The sequence below is a fragment of the Tetrao urogallus genome (genome assembly GCF_951394365.1).
Source record: "Tetrao urogallus genome assembly, chromosome: 21".
NCBI classification, from domain to species: Eukaryota; Metazoa; Chordata; class Aves; order Galliformes; family Phasianidae; genus Tetrao; species Tetrao urogallus.
The window spans coordinates 1,650,436-1,670,804 of record NC_136834.1 but is presented as its reverse complement, the minus strand read 5'-3'; the positions used below and the strand labels follow the sequence as shown (position 1 = coordinate 1,670,804).

General features: G+C 45.9%; 4 protein-coding genes across 4 annotated transcripts; all 4 read right to left on the bottom strand.

Annotated features, from left to right (window-relative positions):
* Positions 1-358: 358 nt before the first annotated feature.
* CFAP107 (cilia and flagella associated protein 107) lies at positions 359-3,486 on the bottom strand (the record flags this gene model as incomplete). The annotated part of the gene is made up of 4 exons (XM_079545425.1): positions 359-642; positions 1,314-1,491; positions 1,989-2,102; positions 3,229-3,486. 4 exons carry the CDS (start codon positions 3,484-3,486, stop codon positions 359-361), a joined length of 834 nt encoding a protein of 277 aa, XP_079401551.1.
* A 512-nt stretch (positions 3,487-3,998) lies between these two features.
* On the bottom strand, positions 3,999-7,969 carry LOC306954525 (arylacetamide deacetylase-like 4; the record flags this gene model as incomplete). The annotated part of the gene is made up of 4 exons (XM_079545621.1): positions 3,999-4,773; positions 5,370-5,433; positions 5,622-5,838; positions 7,790-7,969. 4 exons carry the CDS (start codon positions 7,967-7,969, stop codon positions 3,999-4,001), a joined length of 1,236 nt encoding a protein of 411 aa, XP_079401747.1.
* A 1,470-nt stretch (positions 7,970-9,439) lies between these two features.
* LOC306954528 (arylacetamide deacetylase-like 4) lies at positions 9,440-12,711 on the bottom strand (the record flags this gene model as incomplete). The annotated part of the gene is made up of 4 exons (XM_079545624.1): positions 9,440-10,214; positions 10,951-11,014; positions 11,223-11,439; positions 12,691-12,711. The coding sequence occupies 4 exons, from the start codon at positions 12,709-12,711 to the stop codon at positions 9,440-9,442; spliced, it is 1,077 nt and encodes a 358-aa protein (XP_079401750.1).
* Positions 12,712-14,031: 1,320 nt separating this feature from the next.
* On the bottom strand, positions 14,032-17,561 carry LOC306954526 (arylacetamide deacetylase-like 4; the record flags this gene model as incomplete). The annotated part of the gene is made up of 4 exons (XM_079545622.1): positions 14,032-14,806; positions 15,525-15,588; positions 16,010-16,226; positions 17,385-17,561. 4 exons carry the CDS (start codon positions 17,559-17,561, stop codon positions 14,032-14,034), a joined length of 1,233 nt encoding a protein of 410 aa, XP_079401748.1.
* Between the last annotated feature and the right edge of the window lie 2,808 nt (positions 17,562-20,369).

Below are 20,369 nucleotides of genomic sequence, written 5' to 3'. Positions count from 1 at the left end.
AATACAAGCTTCTTTTCTCCTCTTTCTTTAAAGAAATGTGTAGCAAGCTGCATGAAAATGAAATAACTGAAGTAAATACAGCTAAGGGATTTATATGCTATTAGGTTCTGCCTCACTTTGTGTTCTTTAATGCAGCTACCCACTGACTAGATGCTGACACATACGTATTAATATCTCCTGTTAAAGGAATATTCCCAGCCATCTGCAGCTTAGAATGTAATCCAGCAACGTGTTCTAACTAGCAGCCAGCCCTCCAACCATATAACCTAATTCCCATTCCTTCCACATGGAACAGATCACTCTTACGTCCATCAGCAACAAGCTGTATTAAGTAGTGCTTAAGATCACACTAAGCTGTTTACATGGAGGCAGCTCTTGTCTTTCTGTCTCTCACTAGTTGGCTGAGGGCTTGCAGGTATCTCTGACCCCCTTCATAGTCCAGGATTCTGCTAACACGGGGAAGCTCCCCCCTCCTGGAGGAGAGGCCGTGAGGTTTAGCTGCACGTCTGAACTGGCATGGAGCAAAAGCTGATGTTGGTGGCTTTTCATAGGAAATGGTGTAGGTGCTGCTCATCACTCCATCTTCTTTCCTGTGCCATTTTCTCTTCAGGTGCTCGAGAAGTCCGTAGTTGGTGGGTGGTTCTGAGACAAGAAGTGATGACGTGTTATAAATGGTAGAATTAAAATCTTGGCCCTGGTGTTTTTAATCTGCAGTGGGCATCAGGAGTGTTCTATTACTTTGACAACAGATTAAGGACAAAACAGCAGTCTGGTTGTTCCCAGGTGTGTGTCCATCTGCCCGGGGGGAATCACTGTTAGTACTTAAAGTACTGCTAGGAAAACAGTCATGATACCAATATAAGGAATCCTGATTCTCCATTGTCTCTGTGATCAGAATTAAAGAAGTTAGCAGAGATTTACGTAACTTTTACATTCAGAGACATAGTGATCTCAGAAGCATAAAACAGCTTATGTTGGAAGGGACCCTAGAGACCACCCAACCCTCCTCTGCTGATTCCCCTGCTTTAGTTTAAAGCCATTCCCCTTGTCCTACCACCATTACACCACGTAAAAAGTCACTCCCCTTCCTGCTTATAAATCCCTGAAGCACTGGAAGGCTCCTCTCAGATCCTTCTCACCTCCAAGCTGACCAAGCTCAGCCCCCACAGCCTTGCTTCGTAGCAGAGGCACACTGCAAAATCCACTTTTAAAATGATTTTTATAACAGGAGGGGCTCTAAGTTGGTATGTTGACCACTCCGCTATGTCCCATCTTTTTTTTTTTTTTTTTAAATTCATAATACCAAAAACTACCGAGAATGGGGAATTCTGATTTCTGAGGAACCCATGCAAACTTGCGTCCGTTCCAGCTGCGGAGGGGAGGCAGGAAGGGAACATAACCATGTCTGTTGTAGTTATCCTCATACTCTGACACTAAATGCCGGCTCCTCGGCTCCTCGTGGTGTGTGAAGAAGTGCTGTGCTGGCAGGCCCTGAAATGAGATGCATGTTGAACCATTTGCAACATGCACAGCATCCACAGGCTTAGCACGCTTTTGAGTCACACTGCGCTACCAGCAATAACATAAAATGCCGTGATACCTACACTACCTTGACTTGCAACTTAATTCCCAAGAATAAGGACATTCGCCTTTCAACTATGGTAAATTTTCAGTTAAATTAAGCAACTACATCTGCATAGCATGAGGTGTGATTTGTCCACCCTGCTTCCATCCAGTAATGCCAGGGAGCTCTGGATCCTGCAAAGCAGCCCAGAATGATGGACTCGTTAAGGCTGCAAAAGACCTCAAAGGTCATCTAATCCAAACCATCCACCTACCACCAACACTGCCCACTAAACCAGAGCTGAGTGCATTCTTTTGCACGTGCATTTGTTTAAGGATATGAAATGTGACTTAAGTTGGTTATAAGTCATTGCTGTTTGGTACAATAGCACACAGAACCCCACATAGGAAACTCTTTTACTTACCTCGTATTTCTTCATCATGGTTGTTCTTAATGTTCGCTCTGGTTTGTGATCTGGGAAGTGAGTGAAGTCTGTGCTGTACACGCTGCAGCCAAGTTTCCCACAGGGTTTTATAAACTGGAGAGATGCAGAGCACTCAGGAGACAGCAAAGGCAACCTGACAATTACAGAACCTCTGTTCTTCTGCTACTTTTTATCATCTGTGCATTAAAAAGCACTTATTTGAAAGGAAATCTATGCTATGGCCATTGTAAAATTCTATTCTGATTCCTTGGTGTTAATGCAAGATACTGTAATAGCCATTGAAAAATTGCTCATGGTTTGGTGTTAAATACCATCCCCTGCTGTGTGAGCTAACATCTGAAAAGCATTTTGCTCCAGGTCAGTTGAAGAAATGCAGAAAAATTGAACATCTTCTCGGGAAAACTGTTCCCCAGCTGCTCACTTTGGTTACAGAGAGCTTTTTCTTAATATTCTCTGGGTATCTGTTCCAGAGCTCTGTCACCATTACCACAAAGAGTTCTCATTACTTTCCAGTTTATTTCAACCTCATTCCTAACCTAAAGAAATACATCATGGATTTCTTTATTTCTGCATAATGTGCTGTGATCACATCAGATTTCACAACTGTCAGGCCAAAAAAAAAAAAAGAAGTGATTTTATTGGAGTCAGGAGCATTTGCCCTAATAGCTCCAATTATCGAACCTAACTAGAATGTTTTAACAAGAATTAAATGCTTAATGATAAAATTTGCTCAGGTCTTAAGTAGGATGTGTAATTTGTAGAGTAGCTGTGCTAGCAAAAGTGCTGACATCCAGACTAGTAAGGATCCAAAGATACAAGCAGTAAGTACCAACTTATCGAGGTGTTAACGAAACTTCTGTCATTTTGGGCTGTGTGAAGTTGTATATTTGAATGTTATGTGGTTGTGCGTGCTGTATGTGGTAAATTGCACAGCATTCTGAAGAGGCTGCCATCAAAGATGCCACGGTGCTTTTAATTGGCAAGTTTTATATCTGGTACATGGCAAATGTCATATCGTATTCTGCAGGCCTGGGCATTGCTTTTGTCCTGGCACGTAGAGAAGAATGGCAGATTATAAAATGTATGAATCTACGAGTAAGATAATTATCCTTCTCCCCTTCGTTGCTGTCCTGAGGTGCTCACACTGCAGTGCTGTACAGCCTGCAGAGCGTGGCTTCTGACCCCCTGTCCTGCTCTCACACTTCCTTCCCAACCTTACCCTTTTTCTCTCTTCCAGCCAGTTTCCAATCAGAACTTTAGCTGAGTACTTTGGTTGAACTTTCCACCAATCCTCTCCATCTTTTTTTGGTTCAATCGTATTTCTTTGTCTCACCAGCGCTATCTTCCCTGGCTGCTTAGTGACTGTCACTTCAATAATGTGGCTTGGTGCTAAAAGCAGGGCAGAGAAGAGCTCCATTTCTTCTTCTGTCATGCTGGGAAGTGGGCTGTGTGTGGTACTGCTTTGCCTTGAGGCCATTTTTGTTTGCTGTCCCCACGGTGACTGCCATTCCAGTAACCACGTTCTAAGCTGCATCACAGTTATTGCTGAGCAAACCAGTGGCTCCTCCCCCACTCAGATTAGCTACCATCTTTTTTCCTCATGCAGAGTTCACAGTCACGGCACAACGCATCCAAACACTGCGATGTCTTTTACTCATTTACACCAACACAACACACATACCTGTGTGACAGCCTGTCTTCACAGGTGGAAAGACGGATTTTATTGTAAGCAAGTGGGACAAACCAGGAAATCCATTCAAAATAACGTTCATATTTATTGACATAGCTAAAGATAAGGGCTTGCAGCATATGTATAATATTTGCATATTCCATTTTCCAACTAAGAGCTGGAATGAGGTTCACATGAGCCATGTTTGTCATCGTTAATGGCTGCCTTTGAATGACTACCCATCACCTGATATTAAATATCCTAAAAAGATATTTTCTAGATTGAGGCATGAACAGACTCGTGGAATCTAAGATGTTTTACTATAAGCCCTTAAGGAAGTTAACAACGCTGTCCAATCCCCTTTTCCCAGATGGAAATGACAACCCACCATAATCATACAGGCTTATGATTCCATGGAACCCATCTTCGAGGTGGCACCAGGTCACTTGGACTCCGTTGTCCTCCAGCCTCTTCTTGTACAGCAAGCCATCATCCCTCAGCACATCATATTCACAAGTCAAGATGAAGGACTCGGGCAGCTGGTGAACAACAGCATCTTCAGCTAGCAGGGGGCACAGGTTGGGCTCACAGAACCGCTTCACCGTCTCATAAACTTCAGCCATAAAATCAGTGGGGTTAAGTGGCTTCACTCCTCTGACTTTAAACTCTTCAGGGATGTTGTCTGGACTCACCCACTTCCTGTACTTCTGCCTCATATCTGGAGGGATATGAGAGCCCTTCAGGACCTCCTGCATATGCGATGCATCCCCGTTTAAGTACTGCAAAGCGAAGAAAGCAGCGCGTTCCCGGAATAAGAGAGGAACTCCCCGATTCTGATGATAGGATGGCAAATTGAAGTCCAGCGCCTGAAGGCCTGGGTAGATCAGGATCTGAGCACGCAGCCTGGGGAGGTCTGCTCTGCCTGCCAGGGTCTGGCTAACAGCAGCCGCTAGATTGCCCCCAGCACTGTCCCCACAGACACTGATCTGGGCAGGATCCACCCCATAGTGCTCTGTACTCCGCATGAAGTGTACAGTAGCATTAAGACAATCTTCATATGCAGCAGGGTATTTGTGCTCAGGAGCTAAACGATACCTAATGCATAACAGACAAGTACAGGAAAAGGAAATATCATTAGTGTTAATCAGGGATTGTTATCCTACACTACCTTCAAGCCAATTCATTACCTCCTGAGCAGGCATTTCCCAGCTAGTGGTTGCTAACATGTAATTTGTGTGTTCAACTACAAGAATTGTTAAGAAACAATGAGCTTTTTTAATTAATTTCTTCATTGTGCTACGTATTCGTGACAAGATAATTTAATGATTTTTTGCCTCTATTTCCTATGTGTAAAATGGGAGTAACACAGCATGATTATTCTCTTTCTTGTGTAAATTACAAACATTTGGAGCATCTTGTTACATGTTCACATGTTCAGCACAAAGAAGATTTGTTCTACCTAAGTTTTAAATTAGATTTCCTTTGTGTGCCATGTATCTCCTTCCTGATGTATCAGTGCATTAACAGCTGCGCGCTGGGAAATCATAGCTGTCATTATTTGTCTCTTTTCCTATGCTGAATTCTTTAGAAATCTCTCTGTAAAAAATAACATCTCGAAAAACAGTGCAGCTCTGTGTGGCACCCCAGCAGCAATAATCTCTGAGCAGTAGGACTGGGTCGGGTTGACTTACTGAACGGATACAACTACGGATTCACTTTCTCTGGACAAGTAGCGGCACACTTTTTCATAGGTATCTGGAAAAGAAAGGCTTTCATTAGTGCTTTGTCTTTGAGACATGGGAGGGGTGTTCATTTCTAGGAAGGTGTTTATTTGACTTCATACTTTCTCCAAAATCCCATGCTGAAAGTTCCTTCTTTCAATACAATGAAAACACGAAAATGTTATATTTAAGTTACTACAATTCCTCCAGCAAATGTCTTACCGAGACTTCCAAACACCCATCCTCCTCCATGGAAGAAGAGGATACCTCTCCTTCGCCCATGAGATGTGGCTTTTGGCTGGTACACCCTCACAGGTACTTTGTTAAACTGCAGATCCTGGATAAACAGCTTCGGGTCCACCCTCTGCCTCCATCCTTGTCGCACGTATCGGCCAAAAGTGATTTGGCTGCAAAGTCCTGTCTTCTCCAAAATCCTTCCCTGTTCAAAGTTAAGAATTGAGGCCTTTTAAAAAGTCAACATATAAAAAGCTCCACATCACCCGTTGGTGTTCTATAAAAAACAGTAATGATCACAGTATAAGAAGTCAGAATAACTACCATGAAGACCACTGAGAGAAGAAGATAATGGCTATGAAAGCATCTCCTACACTGTCTCTAAATGGCTTCTTGTATTCTACAGATTGAGTTCATTCTCATTGGTCGTTTAGTCATTTTTTTGCCTTCACAAACACATGGAAAACAATGAGGAAATGCAACTTGGCAACTCATAGAATCATAGAATCACAGAATGGGCTGGGTTGCAAAGGAGCACAGTGCTCATCCCGTTCAACCCCCTGCTGTGTGCAGGTCACCAACCAGCAGCCCAGGCTGCCCAGAGCCACATCCAGCCTGGCCTTGAATGCCTGCAGGGCTGGGGCATCCACAGCCTCCTTGGGCAGCCTGTTCCAGTGCCTCATCACCCTCTGGGGGAAAAACTTCTTCCTCATATCCAACCTAAACCTCCCCTGTCTCACTTTAAGACCATTCCCCCTTGTCCCATCACCATCCACCCTCGTAAACAGCCGTTCCCCTTCCTGCTTATACTCTCCCTTCAAGTATTGGATTGGTTTTCTTGATAAGAATGCTCACTTCCAAGAAAGTGTGAGATCTCAGGATAAAGTCAAAAAGCAATCATATCCATACCTGGATTCGGCCTACCAAGGAGGGAAGTTCTACCTTAAATCATCTGGAATCTTCCAGATCGTATTCTAAAGAATCAGATGTGGAAGTCCAGGCTTCACAGACAGCAGTTGGAGAGTTTATCAGTTGTCTGATAAAAATAAAGCTCTTTCATTCAGGAAAAACAGATTTCCCAAGCTCTCACTTCCTACAGTGAGTAAAAATCCTACTTCCTTTACTTAAATCCACTGTTGTACTCATGTCACATTACACATTTTATAAAGGCTATCCAAATTGGCAATCCTGGAGTATGTATTTTAATCATCAGTCTTGCCCAGCACACCTCAGTGCTCATTCTGGTCTATTTACACTTAACCAGAGCAATTAAATTAAATACACAGAAACATCCTCATAAACTCTTACAAAGCTCTTCATTGCACAAACCGGTACTCTTGAATAAAGCTTGGTGGATTCGTAAATGCTTAATGCTGAGAGGCATCGTGCAAGTTTTATTGGTTTTATTTGCACAACAGCAATGAACAGAAGCATGCATCCCTTCCCAATGCTCCTGCAATGCGCTGAGCTGGAATATAAACCTGCTGCAAGGAGTGGATGAGGGGAAGGTGGGAACAACACGGAGGGGTTCAAACACAGCGTGGTGCATCGTGCTGAGCAAGATGCCCGCTTTAAAAATGGTTCATGAGGGCGTTTCTTTATCCGTCCCCCTGCCACGCTGTGGGAGGACTCAGGAGGGCCCGTTGCGAGGGGATGGATGTGGTGTAAGCAGCTGCAGGAGGGCAGGATGTGCGCAGTCAGCAAAGGGAACGCTGTGGCGAAAGGAGCGGAGGAGATTTTTAAACAACTCAAAGGAGCTGTAAAGTGCGAGAGGAAGAGTTGAGCAGAGCTCTAATGCCGTTTATGCAACGCTGTAAAAGTGAGTCCAGGGATTAAGTAAAGCAGCCCTAACCGGATTTGGTCCCATAAATGTCAGCGGTGGCAGGAGCAAGTTGCAGGGCCGTTCCTTGGGCAAGGTGACTTCGCCCCCAGCCCGGCGCACTTAGCAACGAATCGCCGGCTCAGCTCCGCGACTCGCATCGTCGCCGCCCTTCGCCAACCTGCCTGCGAGCCCGGCGTGCCGCCCCGCATCGCGACACCGGCTTTGCCCAAACGGATGCCGGCCTTCCCCGTCCTCCGCAGCCCCGAGCGTCGCCCCGACGGCCCCCGATCCCCGCGTCCTCCCGGCTCGCGACCCACCGACCCGCCCCACTCACCAGGGCCGCCGTGCCCAGCAGGACGGCCAGCACCAGGCGCAGCTTGGCAGGCTGGTTCACCCCGGCCGGGATGTCGTAGCTGGGCAGTCCGAGCAGCACGGTGCCCAGCACCAGCCCCGCCAGGGGCACGAGCAGAGCGAGCAGCAGCAGCAGCAGCAGCACCGCCGCCGGCACCGCCATGGCCCGCCGGCCGCCCCGCGGGGCTCCCCGGCCCGCAGCGGGGCCAGGCTGCGGCCGCCCCCCTCCTGCAGGCCGACGGCGTCACGGGTCGTTTGTGACAGCTCCGCAAAGCCGCGGCCCGGGGTCATGCTGCGAGCCCGGGGGGAGGCCGTAATCTGCCGGAGGGGAGGCGCGGCGTGACCCGGGCGTGAGGATGCTCGGGGTCCGCGGGGCGGCCGGCGGCGCCTGGAGCGGCGTCCTGCGGGAGGGACGGAGCTGTGCGCGGGGACGGAGGATCTTCGGGAGGCAGAGCGAGCGGTTGTGTCATTGTGTGTCATTGCCCGGCGGTCCTGACTGCTGGAGAAAAACCACCGCCTCGCTGTATCCCCAGGGAAATCCGAAGTGTAGCGTTTATTCTGCAAAAATCTCCTGTTTTCTCAGTCTTAGGATTTGTTTTTCTTTTTTTTCTTAGGGTTTTCTTTTTTTCTTAGGGTTTTCTTTTTTTCTTAGGGTTTTCTTTTCTTGTAGGGTTTTCTTTTTTTTTTCTTTTTTTTTTTTCTTTTTTTTTTTTCTTTTTTTTTTTAATATTCAAGCCTGGGGTGCATTGCTCTGTGCAATGGCCAGCAGGGCGAAGAAGATGATCCTCCTCCCCCTCTGCTCTGCCATGGGAGGACCATATGTGAAATACTGCGTCCAATTCCAGTCTCCCCGGTTCAAAAAAGGCAGGGATCTCCCTTAGAAGGAGTACAGCAGAGTGCAATAAAGATGAGTGAGGACAACTAGGAGCCCCATTCTGTCATTACTGTCTCATACCTTACAAAGCCTCCCTCTCAACCAATATCTTGCCCCGAACTTCAGAGGGCATACCGGAGACACCCAAAATTAAGTAGGAGTTGATAGAGACGTGGTTATTTCATAGTAGGGCAGCCTTTGCTTGCCTCAGGGAGGTGTCCCAAATTGACACGGGTCTTCTGCTGCAGCTCCTCTTGCAGATGTGGTTCTGCCATGCCCCTGAAGGCCAATTCTCTTTGCTAAACCCCTCATCTTCTCCATTTTTCTGCAGCTTTCTTCTAACTCCTCCCTCCATTCACTATATACATGACATGCACTTGTTATCTAAATAAAATAAAGGCAAGCTTGCCAAATGAACATCACAAAGATCCTGACTGTAATCCACAGGAATTATTAAATCCCACTTATTCCATTGACAATGCTGACACGGAAGCAAATCATTTAATCAAATCTAAGGAATCTACCAGGTGCTGATTTGATGGAAAAGGGACTGAAAAGCAACACTGGAAAGGCTAACCTGTCAACAGTCTCGCAATGACAGTGATCACTGTTCAGATTATTGCATTTGAAGTTCTACAAGTTCAAAACTGATATTGCACACATAGAGGGATATCACTTTGTTGCTGACAATTACCATCCAAGCTTTGGGAGCATCCACTAATTTCTGAGATGCTGAAACATAACCAAGGAAAGCTTCTTCTAAAGGCCTTTTATGAATTGAACAACTCTGTCCAATCCCCTTTTCCCAGATGGGAACGACAACCCACCATACTCATACAGGCTTATTATTGCATGGAACCCATCCTCGAGGTGGCACCAGGTCACTGGGACTCCGTTGTCCTCCAGCCTCTTCTTGTACAGCAAGCCATCATCTCTTAGTACATCGTACTCACATGTTAAGATGAAGGTCTCGGGCAGCTGCTGAATTACAGCATCTTCAGCTAGCAGGGGGCACAGGTTGGGCTCACAAATTCTTTCAAATTTCTTAAAAATTTCGGCTGTGATGTCATGAGTTTTCTGTGGGTTGTATCCTCTTGCCTTAAACCTCTCAGGGATGTTGTTTGGGCTCACCCACTTTTTGTACTTCTGTCTCATTTCCGGAGGAACATGAGAGCCCTTCAGGACATCTTGCTTGTGTGATGCATCCCCATGTAGGTACAGCAAAGCAAAGAAAGCTGCACGTTCTCGGAGTAAGAGAGGGACTCCCCGATTTTGCTGGTAGGACGGTAAATCCATGTCCACTGCCTGAAGGCCTGGGTAGATCAGGATCTGAGCACGCAGCCTGGGGAGGTCTGCTCTGCCTGCCAGGGTCTGGCTAACAGCAGCTGCTAGATTGCCCCCAGCACTGTCCCCACAGACACTGATCTGGGCAGGATCCACCCCATAGTGCTCTGCATTCCTCATGAAGTGTATGGAAGCATGAAGGCAGTCCTCATACGCAGCAGGGTATTTGTGCTCAGGAGCTAAACGATACCTAATGCACAGAAACACGAGTGAGATGGAAGCATAACTAGGATTACAGTTTTCTAGCACCTCACATTTCCCTGTGCTACCTGTAGTGTTTTCAGCAACACCAACCAAAGAGCCCACTGTCATTCATTGTCTGCTAAGCACGTCGCCTTCCACATCTGTGGGTTGAGGGACCTGCTCAGTGGGCATGGTGGGGATGGGCTGATGGTTGGACTGCGTGATCTTAGTGGTCTTTTTGACCTTTGTGATTCTGAGATTCAATGAATTATCACAGGGAAGCAACAGCCAGGAGGATGAAGTTGCAAAGGTGTAGCACTGCTGTGATCTTCTGAGATAAGGCTTGAGCAGAAGGTGTGGTGCAACCTCACTGCAGTCTGCTGGTGTGGATATGGGAATTCAGTCAGCCTGCACCTCACCTTCACTTAGGATATTTCCCTTCAAAATTCTGGTGTTTGGAGGGAAGAAAAGACAAGGAAGGAAGGGAAAGGAAGGAAGGGGAGAGAAGGAAAGGAAGAAAAAGGCAGGCAGGCAGGCAGGCAGGCAGGCAGGAAGGAAGGAAGGAAGGAAGGAAGGAAGGAAGGAAGGAAGGAAGGAAGGAAGGAAGGAAGGAAGGAGAAAGGTAGGGAGGGGGAATGGAGGGAAGGGGGGGAGAAGAGGAAGGGGGGGAGGGGAGGGCAGGAGAGGGGAAGGGAGGGAAGGGGAAATCACCCACTACCTTGGGCAGTGCGGACCTAACTCACCCAACAGACACAACCACGGAGCCGCTCTCTCTGGCGATGTAACGGCAGATGTTGTCATGGGAATCTGCAAGAAAAGGGTGCGTGGGCTGCCTGCTCCCATCTAGGTGCACAGCTCTGTCCCTCTCTGCCCTTCACGCCCTTCACCTCCGTTTCTCCCTCTGCGCCTCAGCCGTATCACTTCCCTGTGAGGCAGCCCAGAGCCCCTCGCTGCCCAAAACTGGGGCCGTTCCATCCCTTCTCCCAGCTGTCTGGGCAGAATTCTCCCTCCCTACCGATGCTGCAGTAAATCCAACCGCCGCCGTGGAAGAAGATGGTGGCAGGCCTCAGGGCAGCAGATGGCACACGGGGCAGGTAGAGCCGCACCGGCACTCCGTCAAAGCGCATGTCCTGCAGGCACAGCTGTGGCTCTGGGCCCCGCTTCGTCCCTGAGCGCATATAGCGGGTGAAGGTGATCTCTGTGCACACTCCCATCTTCTCCAAGATCTTGCCCTGTTTGGAGGAAGGGGCAGGCTGTGAGAGAGCCACAAGGGGCATGCAGACACAGGAGAGGATGCCCTGTGCAGATGTTGTGTTCCGAGGTTTTCCCAAGAGGTGCCATCTGATCAGCTTTAAAAGCACCCAGTCTCCCACCAGTGCAGCTGGAAAGCCCAGTGAATGGCCTGAAAACATCATCTGTGCTTAGCTAAAGTGCAGCCAAAGCCATCTTGCTGTTCATAAATCTTTCATTTAAATGGAGTGAGGGAAGATGTGCTCGGTTTGGGCTCTCACAGATGGCTTCATCCTGACATGGTAGGCAATCCTATCAGAGATGGAGATATCTGAGGTCTGATAGAAAGGATCTGACAAAAAACATCCTCTGAAGTCAACCAAAAAAAGGAAGGAAAGGAAACCCTTCAGTGAAGTGTTAATGCAGCCCACAGGATTCTGGCATTTCATAGACTCGTAGAATGACTTGGAAGCGACCTTAAAGATCACTCAGTTCCAACCCCTGCCAAGGGCTGGCTGGCTCCCACCAGCTCAGGCTGCCCAGGGCCCATGCATGGCCTTGGGCACCTCCAGGGATGGGACACCCATAGCTCTCTGGAATTTCTACCTAACATCGAACCTAAATCACCCCTCTATAGTTGAGAAACATTCCCCCTTGTCCTATCACTGTCAGATCATGTAAAAATTCAGTCCACCTCCTGCTTTTAAGCTTTCTTCAAGTACTGGAAGGCTGCATTGAGATCTCCCCAGAGCCTTCTCTTCTCCAGGCTGAACAAGCCCATGTCCCCAGCCTTTCTCCATAGGAGAGGTGCTCCAGCCTGAGCATCCTCACAGCCCTCCTCTGGACCTGCTCCAATAGTCCCACATCCCTCCTGTGCTGGATGCAGAACTGCAACTGGGGCCTCACAATGGCAGAGCAGAGGGAGACAATCCCCCGCCTTTCCCTGTAGGTCACTTTTCTTTTCCTGCAGCCCAGGATACAGATGGCCTTCTGGGCTGCAAGTGCACACTACTGGCTTATGTTCAGTTTTTCACCCATCAGGACCTCCAAGTCCTTCCTTCTCCCTAGGGCTGCTCTCAATGAGTTCTTCTCCCACTCTGAATTCATATCTGGGATTGCCTCAACAACCCTAGATATATATTTACACACATATAAACATTTTAATATATATATGTATATATTTACACATATAACCTAACAGAAAATAACACGTAAAGCTCACTTCTGTCAGAAATCATGGCAAAGCAACTCACCACAGCAGATGTAAAAACCATATGTGCATGGACAACACGAAGCTTTCCAGGTTGATCCACTCCAGGAGGGATGTGGACGTTGGGAAAGTCCACTTGAAGCGTTCTTATAATTGCTAATGTGAATGAGGCAGTAAAAACCACCAGCAGTACCACTAACAGGACATAAAAAAGTTCCATTTCACTTAGCTGAAGGTGGGCTGTTTCTACACCTGTCTTTGATGCAGATGGCAAGGACTGATGGAGCAGCCCAAATTAAAACACTTCTCTCAGGTGCCACGCTTAAAAATCCTTGGAAACGTTGTGCAAGGTGCCAGCATGCATCACATCGGAAAAGGGACAGAAGAGAATGTGTCTGATTTCCTGTTTAGCTGCTCGATAATTGTGGGATTGATACAGGGACTGGTATCCGACATGGCACTCTTGGATTGCGGATGATAGGATCAGCTGTTCAGAGAGAGCAGTTAATTAGTGAAGTCCTACTTCGTGATGTGTTGCTATTTAGATGAAGAGTGAGCCAACTAGCGTGGAGGTTAAATCAGCTCTTGCATATGATCTGCAGCCACAGCGTACTCCTTCCTGTGCTACAGACCTTTTTTGAGTAGCTTGGAATATATGGTATTAGCAAGGGCATTTGTAAAGGAAAAAGCTGCTAGCACGAGCTTCACAAACATAAATGCGTTGGCCTTATTTTGTTGTTGGAGTATTTAAATATAGGAACAAGTTTTTCAGCTTACTCATGTTTGATAGATGTAGAAACCCACGTAGAGCATCTCCACTGCAATCTGCACAAAGCCGTTCAAAGTAGCTCTGTCAAGGATTGCTGCAATTCTGATTCCATTGATTCAGGTGTGAAATATCACTGAGATACACTTAGCCCATAGAAACATTATGGAACTTGGTGGCTGGGACATTTAGGCTTAGGTACTGCACGTATAGCATATAGTAAAGGCAATACGTCATTGGACTGTAATATCAGTACCTTTCTCCTTTGCCAGAACACATTTAGTCTTCTGGGAAGAGTGAAACCACAGATTGTAAGTGAATAAAACGGGCAAGACCAGATGTTGATTTAAAATTTTACAGCATCTTTAATATTTACTGAGAGAGCAGCAAGTGCCTCACTGAAATAGATCATTAAAACAGGCAGACTGCACATGAAACAGTGCTGGAAGAAACAATCACCATTTTTTCTTTTCAAAATGTCCTTTTTCAGTAGTCGTAATGTCATAATTGCTCTTTAACATAATTGCTCTTTAACTCTTGTCCTCTGATGGAATTCAGAAACATAAGAGACTCGAAGAAAAACAGTAATTTTATTGGAAGGAATAGAAGAATTTGTCTCTATAAACTTTTTAGGAAGTTCACAATACTGTCCAGACCTCTTTTTCCAGATGAAAACGACATCCATTCACTATTAAATGAGTTGATGATTCCATGGAACCCATCTTCGAGGTGGCACCAGGTCACTTGGACTCCGTTGTCCTCCAGCCTCTTCTTGTACAGCAAGCCATCATCCCTCAGCACATCATATTCACAAGTCAAGATGAAGGACTCGGGCAGCTGGTGAACAACAGCATCTTCAGCTAGCAGGGGGCACAGGTTGGGCTCACAGAACCGCTTCACTGTCTCATAAACCTCAGTTGAACAGTCCAGTAACACATGTGGCTTGTAGCCCCTGACTTTAAACCTCTCAGGGATGTAATCTTCACTCACCCACTTCCTATAATTTAATCGGATATCTATAGGGATGTGTGAACCCTCCAGGACTTGTTCCAGATTTGAGGCGTTCCCGTTCAGGTATTGTAACACATAGAAAGCAGCGCGTTCTTGGAATAAGAGAGGGACTGCCTGATTTTGCTTATAGGATGGCAAATTGAAGTCCAGTGCCTGCAGTATTGGGTAGATCAGGATCTGAGCACGCAGCCTGGGGAGGTCTGCTCTGCCTGCCAGGGTCTGGCTAACAGCAGCTGCTAGATTGCCCCCAGCACTGTCCCCACAGACACTGATCTGGGCAGGATCCACCCCATAGTGCTCTGCATTCCTCATAAAGTGTATGGAAGCATGAAGGCAGTCTTCATACGCAGCAGGGTATTTGTGCTCAGGAGCTAAACGATACCTAATGCACGGAAGGAGACAACAAAAGTAGGAAAAGGAATGATGCTAATGTTAAATGCAGTGCTGAAAATAGCAGTTCTAGCCACCAGCAATACCACGATTACCTTTCCATTTCTCCATGGGTTGTCATAAAGCAGCTTGTGACTAGCAAGGCCAGGTGGTGGAGGCTGACTGTGTTGGGTCACTGTCTGTTTATGGCATTGCTCAGGTCTTGAACAACTCAGGAGTACTCAGCTGCTATCTACGTCCAGGTTCTATGGACTGACCCTTAATCATTTCATGCTTTCCATGTGTCAGATTGCACTATTTCCTTTCTGTATGTTCATAGTACTCATCATCCAAGTAGTTGTCAATATAATGATGATAATATTAGCTTGTCATTCATGTAATGCTCCTGTAAGCATCAAGTAGTTTCTTTGAGTGAGGATTAAATAGAATACTGGAGTTACTCTCTGTTTACTATCAATTTCTAGATGGGAATTAGGAACATGTCCTACTTTTTCCAGTTAGATACCCAGAAGTGTTATTCGATTTAATCAAGCAGTAAAATTCCAAGTCTGTCTTAAATGGCTCCAAATGAAAGCAGTGCAAATTTGTAAAATCACGCATCCGACAGAAATATTTCTCTGGTTACAGCTGTCACCATGGTCATGGAGGCTGTAAGGTGTCATTCACAGTATGGAAAATAATCCTTAAAAATGGCATGAGAAAAGACTCACCCGACAGACACAACCACCGAGTCACTTCCTCGGGCAAGAGAGCGGCACAGGCTTTCATGGGTCTCTGAAAGAAACGTTTTCATGTGGGGTTTCTGTTGTGTTATTCTTTGGTTGCTTTTGTTTGTGTTTTGTTGTTCGTGGGGCTTTTTTTCATCAAGAGTTCTAATGCTGTCATTACTTAAGGCAATGACATTAATGACTTAAGGCCTTTTCTGTGCTTCTCCCTGCACAGCTCTGCAGATCTTTTTTGCCCTCTGATCGTCTCTTTTCGTTATGTTTGGTGCTTTCCCCTCGTATCTCATTGTCTTTCTTTAGGAAAAATCACGTGAAGCATAGCAGATATTACAGCAAGACTTAGAAGAGTGCATCTGTGGTTATACTCAAATTTCATAACAGCTACAGGTTAAGCAACTAGCAACCTTACCATTGATGTGGAAGCTGCTTTTTAAACTAAATTACAATAATTTCTTCTATAGACATCTTACCAACGCTTCCAAACACCCATCCTCCTCCATGGAAAAACATTACTCCTCTCCTTGGGCTGGCAGATGGAGCCTTGGGCTGGTAAATCCTTACAGGCACTTTCTCAAAGCACAGGTCCTCAATGAGGAGCTTCTGGTCTGCTCCCAGAGCCTTAATGCCTTGCATGTACCGAACAAAGCTGATCTGGCTACAGATGCCAATCTTTTCCAAAATCTTTCCCTGTTCAAACACATACAAAAAAAATATAGGGAATTCACTCAGGAGATTCTGTATTTTTCAGTGCAAAGGAACTGCGTGGGCAATGAATGAAATGATTTCTGTTAGTGTATTTGCTGTCCTCCAGACAGAAATGGAACAACTACGGAGTCGTTCTCACCTCGATATTGACCCTGTTTGTTTTTTTCATGCTGTGTTACATTGCAGCACACAGTTCTGGTTTATGGGACCAGTGGGCAGGTGACAAAAGGAGAACTGGCTTTTCCAGGTGCTTAACTGAAGTCTTTCTGATTATATCTTGTACTGAACTATGAGAACACACATGCTGGAGTTCTTTAGTACTGTCCACTACAATCAGGAATATTCCTAACTGAGAAATATACATATACAAATATATTTATTTCATCTTAAGTAATTTGTCTCTCTCGGAGGTGCTTAAGTAATTTATTGAGTGCGTGCACGACTTCTCACATATTCTTAACACCCCTGTTAGCATCTATCATTACCTCTGTCATTCTTGGTTCAGTGAGATCCTTTGTCAGCACAACCAACCAGAAATCGGGTGCTGCTAACAGCCTAAGCCCTTGTTTGCTCTTTGATCCCATCCAAACAAGCTTGCTTAGCTGCTCGTAAGTTACAAATATGTGGGGAGATGGAATTCTTTCAGCCCCTCTTGGGCGACCTCCCCCAGTTTTGTCACTTGTTTCACAAAGATCAAACCCTTTCCCCAAACCAGTAGTTCAGTCTGTAATTTTATCTTCAAAACAAACACAAAACCCTTCACTCCCAAGCCCAAACAAAGCTTGAAAGCATGCCTCCAAGGACACTGGCTACATTCTGAGCCCTGAATGGAAACAGCTTCTATTTCATTTCTACTAAGTATTCTTCTACTTTATGCTAGGTTAGCACAGTTCACATTAGAGGCACAGTCAGGCTCTCTAACCCCTGTGTTAGGCAGTGCTTGTGTACTGCCCCATGTAAGAGCTGGGCATAATCTCCGTAATGAGGTAGTGCAATGTGAAGAATCTGATAAAGGTTTCTTTAGCAAAACTGAGCTCTAGATGCAACTTGCAGCATGCCAGCTATGCCTTGCATGGCAAAGTTCTAGCCTTGCATTCAGGTTCACCATTCTCCCATCACAATCACACAAGGTTAACTTACCACCACAGCTGTGCTTATCAAAATAACGTGAGTGATTCGAAGCTTCACAGGTTGACTCACTCCAGGAGGAATTTCAGAGTTGGAGAAATCAAAATTAAATGCCGCCATGACCAACAGTATCAATCCAGCAACAAAAACTGCCAGGAAAAGCACGAGGATCGTGTAAATAGCTGCCATTTTGCACAGCTGTGGACAAAGTGACCTGAAATGTCTTTGATTTGACTTTCCCCGATATCTTTGGCTTCTTACTTCCTGATTCTTAAATGCCTTTGTTTGTCAGAAGGCTGCCCTGGTGAAAAGCTTTTCTCCTCCCTTTTGCAAATACATTACTGTGTGTCTTTCCCTCTCCCACACTCCCTCTGCATGCCCCCTTTATTTCACAGAAGATAAATCAAGTTCTGAATTCTGTTACAAGATCTATGCCAGCAACATTTTGGAATTTTTGCAGGAAAACAGTCCTTGGCAGGGACAGGAGTGTAATGAATCAACTGCATTAAAATCAATTAGAGGGTGGAGAAAAGACACGAGGTGCTCGTATTCCTTGAGCCTGTGGCACTATCAAATACATTTCATAGAATCATAGAATCACAGAATGGCCTGGATTGAAAAGGAGCACAGCGCTCATCCAGTTCCAACCCCCTGCTGTGTGCAGGTCACCAACCAGCAGCCCAGGCTGCCCAGAGCCACATCCAGCCTGGCCTTGAATGCCTGCAGGGATGGGGCATCCACAGCCTCCTTGGGCAACCTGTTCAGTGCCTCACCACCTTCTGAGTGAAAAACTTCCTCCTAATATCCAACCTAAACCTCCCCTGTCTCAGTTTAAAACCATTCCCCTTTATCCTGTCACTATCCAACTATCCATTTCAGAAGAAGTTTATCTAGAGATGCTTGTCCCATGCTTTTCAAATCTGTAGAGGTATCTCTGTACACTGAGGGATATGAAATGCCAGCAGGAGCAGGGCAGTGATTGCCCCCTGTACTCAGCTCTGGTGAGGATGCACCTCGAGTGATGTGTCCAGTTTTGGACCCCTCACTGCAAGACAGACATGGAGGCCCTGGAGCGGGTTGAAAGAAGGGCAACAGAGCTGGTGAGGGGTCTGGAGCACAGGGCTGATGAGCAGCAACTGAAGGAGCTGGGATTGTTCAGTTTGGAGAAGAGGAGGCTCAGGGGATTCCTCATTGCTCTCTATAACCACCTGAAGGGAGGTTGTAATGAGCTGGGGGTCTGCCTCTTCTCTTGTGTAACAGTGATAGAACCAGAGGGAATGGCTTCAAGCTGCACCAGGGGAGATTTAGGCTGGATGTTAGGAAATAGTACTTGTCTGAAAGAGTGGTCAGGCACTGGAATGGGCTGCACAGGGAGGTGATGGAGTCACCGAGCCTGGAGGTGTTGAAGGAACGTTTGGATTTTGTGTTGAGGGACGTGGTTTAGTGAGAACTATTGGTGATGGGTGGATGGTTGGGGTGGATGATCCTGTAGGTCTTTTCCAACCTTGGTGATTCTGTGAAATGTGTTCATTTAGCATCTCGTTTCCCCACCCTGTCCATGTCCATTTAGTTAGCAGGAAGTTATTGCCATATATACGGCAATCATTGCAAATCAATCAGTAAAGAAAAAATATTAATCTGTGGCTAGGAGAGTGCTGAATGAGCTGTAAGACATCTCCTGCAGTTAGATGGCTCTGAGTTTGGCCTTGAATTCAAACAGAGGTACTTCTCTATTCTGACTAGATAATACATATTCTCTTATTCTTTAGAATATAATTAAGAGAATGGGAAATAAAATTGAGTGTACATCTTTCAACTTCTCCATAGCTTCAGTATTCAGTATTCAGCACTGTTCTTTTTTTAAATGCCTCTTGCCTAGCTCTCCTCAGGCTTAGCTCTGCAGAGTGCAGCATGAAGAACTCTTCCTACTGACATCAGCTGCAAACACTGCATTGCAATTGGCTCCATCCTCCATTGCTTGGCAATTACAGTTCTCTTTATGCTTCTCTAAACCTCTGTGGAATTATCACAGCCTGTCTCATGAGTTGGGTCACTTGTTCTTCTTTCACTGTTTCTCTCTAATGTTTTCCAGTGTTATTTTTTCTGATTTCATGCCTTACTATTAATGCAGGGCATCTAATAGCTTTATATTTGTTCTGCCAGCTTTTCCTGCTTGTTCTTTGCGTGTGTCTGGTTAAAAAGTTATCCAAAAAATTGGCATCAGCAGCAGTGCTTAAATTTTTCCCTTGTGGACAGGATGGGAATTTCAGTTGAACGATTTCTAGTTTCTCCATTCATATATTGTTATTCTAAATAATTTCTTCCCTGGAACAAGAAGCTGGTTGTCATAAAGCCAACAACAACGACTATTCATTTGAATGCATGTTAATAAAACAGTAGAGGAGACTGAGTTTAGATTCATGATCAGGTTATCTTGTATCAAGTAAGCTTCAGTGACTTCAGGGGGGAACTGGATGAGAGAGATTGTGGATGCCCCATCCCTGCAGGCATTCAAGGCCAGGCTGGATGTGGCTCTGGGCAGCCTGGGCTGCTGGTTGGTGACCTGTACACAGCAGGAGTTGGAACTGGATGAGCTTTGTGCTCCTTTGCAACCCAGGCCATTCTATGACTCTGTGATTCCGTGATCTCTGATGTCCCTCCCAACCCAACCTTTCGATGATTCAGCATGCTTTCCCATCTGAGGAAATGCTACACCATGAAATGACAGATGTGACGAGGTAAAATTAGCAAGGCTGTGGTCACTGCCGGTGTTGCATTGCTTCTTTCACCAAGCATTTAGATTGGTTCAATTAGATTTGTTACTGGATAAGTGTTAAGCAAATTTAACCTGCTCTTAAAACTGACACTTTCACAGTACGGGTTTTTATTTTTGTTGCTGTTGCTGAAAGCATCACAACATTGCCATGACATCACAGCTCCTTGGTAAGATAATGCAATGTCCCACTTCTCTACTTTCTTACAACTGGGGTCTTCAGA